This window comes from Dipodomys ordii, unplaced genomic scaffold (assembly GCF_000151885.1).
Source record: "Dipodomys ordii isolate 6190 unplaced genomic scaffold, Dord_2.0 Scaffold11975, whole genome shotgun sequence".
NCBI classification, from domain to species: Eukaryota; Metazoa; Chordata; class Mammalia; order Rodentia; family Heteromyidae; genus Dipodomys; species Dipodomys ordii.
This window is the reverse complement of record NW_012279187.1, coordinates 1-4,155: the sequence shown is the minus strand read 5'-3', so window position 1 is coordinate 4,155 and position 4,155 is coordinate 1. Positions and strand designations below refer to the sequence as shown.

Here is a 4,155-nt window from a genome sequence, read left to right as displayed (position 1 = left end):
GGGGTTGATTTTAATAGGTAACAGGGAAGAAGGATTTTTGGAGGTATGTACAAACAAAACTAACTTACAGAAAAAGTTGTGATTATTTTCAAATCCTTGTTTGCAAAAAAAAGAAATATATGTTTAAGAGAGTCAATGAGTGGTCTGTGGGTAGTTCATATAGAAAAAGAGGAAGCACAAAATATGTGCATTTCCCTCTATTCAATTTTTGTTCAGAAAGTTACTTTGGAACATACTTTTGGCAGTAGCCAGAACATCTTTATTCCTAAAGCTGTAAATGATGGGGTTCAGTGTGGGTGTGCGGATGGTATAGAATATGGCCAGGAATTTATCCAGACCTGGAGTGTGGTATGGCCTAGGTATCACATATGTGAAAATAAATGGTCCATAGTACATTATGACCACAACCATGTGGAATGAACAGGTAGAAAGGGATTTCTTCTCCGCCTCTGAGGATTTCATTTGGAACACAGTGTGTAGAATTTGTACGTAAGACACAGAGATCATGGAGAAAGGGATCAGCACAAAAATGATGGCACTAACATCAACTCCCCTTTCATAGTGAGATGTGTCAACACAGGACAATTTCAGCAAGGCTGGAAATTCACAGAAATAGTGATCAATAACATTGGAGTTACAGAATGGAAGGTGCATCACAATAGCTGTGTGAACTATGGCATTGAGGGTTCCAACCAGCCAGGACCCTGCAGCCATGAGCCTGCTGACAGCATCCTTCATGAGCACTGGGTAGCGCAGAGGGTGGCAGATCGCTGCATAGCGATCATAGGACATGGCAGCCAAGAGAAGGCACTCACTACCCAGCAGGATGATAGACAGAAACAACTGAAAGCCACACCCCACAAAGGAAATAGTTCTGCTGCCAGACAGAAAGTTAGCCATCATCTTGGGGACAATGTTGGAAATGTGCAAGATATCCATGAAGGAGAGATGGCTGAGCAGGAAGTACATTGGGGTATGGAGTCGTGAGTCTCCTCGGATAAGGAGCATCATGAGCACATTTTCAGTCACACTCATTATAAAAATGACAAATACACATGAGGAGAAGGCTCGACTTGCTTGGGAAGATGAGAAAAGTCCCGCAAGTATGAAGTCACTACCAAAGTTGAAGGTGTAATTTGTATGTACCATCATAAATTCTCCTTTGTTATCTATAAATAGATAAGCAAACACATCATTAATCACTTAGTTATTAAAGAAAGCAAATGTCATAGTAAAATGGAAGGAAAACAATGGATAACACGCAATGAACACATAAGATTTCTCTACTTCATGAAGTGAATATTCTTTAAAAATCTGGAAAGTTATTTCTTCAAATCAAGTGGCCATATCACTCACTGGCTCATTATTTTAATTCATTTCATACACTTTACCAATCCAGACTTCTCTCAAGTGGCTACTTCTGAGGACACCTATACCTGCATACTCTTATGTGAGCTTAATTTCTGCCTGATTTTTTGGATTTCTTGGGCACCATAGCTCAAGTTACTTTTGGATTGCTGATGCTTAATTTTCTACCAGATTAATAAAAGTGTTCTTTGTTGCTATTCCTAACAGAAGAATCTAACTCTAACTTGATGCTTGGTGTTAGATTTGCTCACTTGTGTAGACAAAGGCCTCCACTATCACCAGTTTGGAAGTTTGTTACCCACCTGAATTCAGAGTGAGCTGAGGAACTTGACATTTCTTGAAATAAACCTAAAGAGAATGACATTCATTATTTCTAAAACTTTCCAATGCAAATAAAGAGAAATGGACTTCATCTAAGTTTTCATTTGAAACATCTTTTATCTTATATTTAAAGTCAAAAGTTTTGCTCATTGAGCATCACCAGCAATTCCTGAGAAAAGTTTTTACTTTACATTTTTGCATACATTATTGCAAATGGATACTATATATATATATATATATATATATATATGTATAAACTTCCTATCTTCATATATAGGATCCATTGCTCAAATAATTAACAAAATAGCAACACCGACAGTGATTTTCCCAATATTTGAAAAAAAAACCAACTTTGTTTTGCATTTGTTTCAATCCAGTATCTTACAATGCTTCTTTGAAGATTAAAGGACATACACACAAAAAAAACTCAGCACTCATACAAACATCATATGCATAGAGACTAAATCCTGGCACATAGTACTCAGAGACAATGATCATTACTATTGTTCTGTTTCTCTATGCTAGCATTTATATTTAGCTACTAAAATAGAACAATTACTCTTATTTCTGTACATTTAAAGTAAGTCCTTAAACCATTATAAGCCAGAAAGAAGAGAGACATCTACATAATATAATAGAATATAACTACAAAAATAAAATGTAACCAAACCAAAGGTATCATAATTATATTGTATACTCCTTGATAGATAAAATTGGCCCATGATACTCTGAGTGAGAGAGGTCCTCATGCAGATAATGAGAACTCTTTATCTTCACCAACAACAGGCATAAATAGTTATTTGTGAGGGGGCAAAGCACATTGCTTTGTTGTATGAAATCTGACAACTGTTCTGCTCACACATTCATATCACAGTAACCTTTCAGTGTCCAAACAAATTATTTTCACATTTTTCTTCTGTTTTGTAGAGCACTGTCACAGTCCATAAAATCATTGCATGAGTAGCCATAGTTTGTTCAACCATTGCTCCCTTTCCATTTTATAAATGCAGGGTCTCACAGTGAGATAATCTTCAACATATTTTTAAAAAATCTTTCTCAATTAAATCTCCTAAAACAGTGATTATTGAATTTCACATAAAATATCCCATATGCAAGACATCTTTGTCATATTCTGCCTACAAAACAAACAAATAGAATCTGTATGCACTCAGAGAAACATACCTAAAATATTATCATGCTCAGCACCTTTGCAGCCAGTGGAATGTGAAAGTGTGGCAAATGGGCTAACTCCTGATCAACTGTAACACCGGAGTTAAGATGACTAAAACAATGAACTTTCTTCTCTTTATCTCTCTGTTCAGCACAGAATATGATGACATAGGTTCATGCTGTGTGGCTATAATGGTTCCACTGAGACCAACCCTCATGGATTCACACAGAAAGCTACAATTGCCAGCACATTTCCTATGGATTATGAACTGCATAAGAAGTTCAGCCTGCTAAAGCCAGCCTTAGCATTGAACAAGTTATTTCTGTTTATTCAAAGCAAATTATACTGTATATATTTGAGACTTGAACTATGAACAATTGAATGTGTTATTTCTGCTTGTTAAAAGCAAACTATATAGTATATATTTGAGATTCAAGCATAATCTATGAGATGAATGTAAATGTTTTAAAGGTTATCACAGCAAGACAAATGAAGATGTCTGTGCTTATGATAGAGTTTTGGTGAATTAAAAATTATAGTTTATTTAATATACAGCATATTATACAGCCCAATTTCATGAACATTTTCCCCATAGGACACATATATTCCTGATATATGTTTTATATATTTATATATATATATATATATATATACCCTCATGTGAAATATATATATCCTTTTATATATTTATCCTGTGATATATATATATATATATATGTATCCTCATGTGGTATATATATATACATATAAAAGTATAGAAGTATTCTATATATTTATTCATACTTTTTTATAGTTTTCTATCACTTCTTTCAACATTTCCTAAAAACGTGAATTTTCTGATAATGGCCTTGTTTTTACAAGTAATTGAGTTATAAACATTTCCTTAGTTTTGAAGAAGGTGCTAATAGCAAACATTCATCCAGTTTAGTTAAACTTGAGTAATACATGGTATGGTAGTTTGGAGGATATTTTATTGCTTGGATATTTGATTTAGAAAAGAAGGCATCAAATACAGTGAAATACAGGGGTTATTTGATGCTGCTATACTTTGTGGAGGGGAAGGGAAAAACAAATATTTTAAATAGGGTTACAGGTGGACCCATTGCAACAATGTACAAGTCCTTATGTCAAAAAAGAACTTTACAACTTTGGTGGGGGGGAGAAAAGTTGGGGGGGCGGGGAGAGGAGGATGGGAGGGGAAGGGGAAACAAAGGAGGAGGCTACAATGCTTGATAAGAAATGTACTCATGGGCTGGGATGTAGCTCAGTGGCAAAGTGCTTGCCTAGCAAGTGCA

The 4,155-nt window shown here is 35.1% G+C and overlaps 1 protein-coding gene across 1 annotated transcript; it reads right to left on the bottom strand.

The window, feature by feature from the left end:
• Nucleotides 1–201: 201 nt before the first annotated feature.
• Nucleotides 202–1,152, bottom strand: LOC106002494 (olfactory receptor 2AJ1-like). Its single transcript, XM_013037362.1, has one exon. It carries the CDS (start codon nt 1,150–1,152, stop codon nt 202–204), a length of 951 nt encoding a protein of 316 aa, XP_012892816.1.
• Nucleotides 1,153–4,155: the final 3,003 nt, after the last annotated feature.

Bases quoted from the DNA above. Each gene is read 5' to 3' on its own strand.
- LOC106002494 (XM_013037362.1), bottom strand. From the start codon at position 1,152: ATGATGGTACATACAAATTACACCTTCAACTTTGGTAGTGACTTCATA.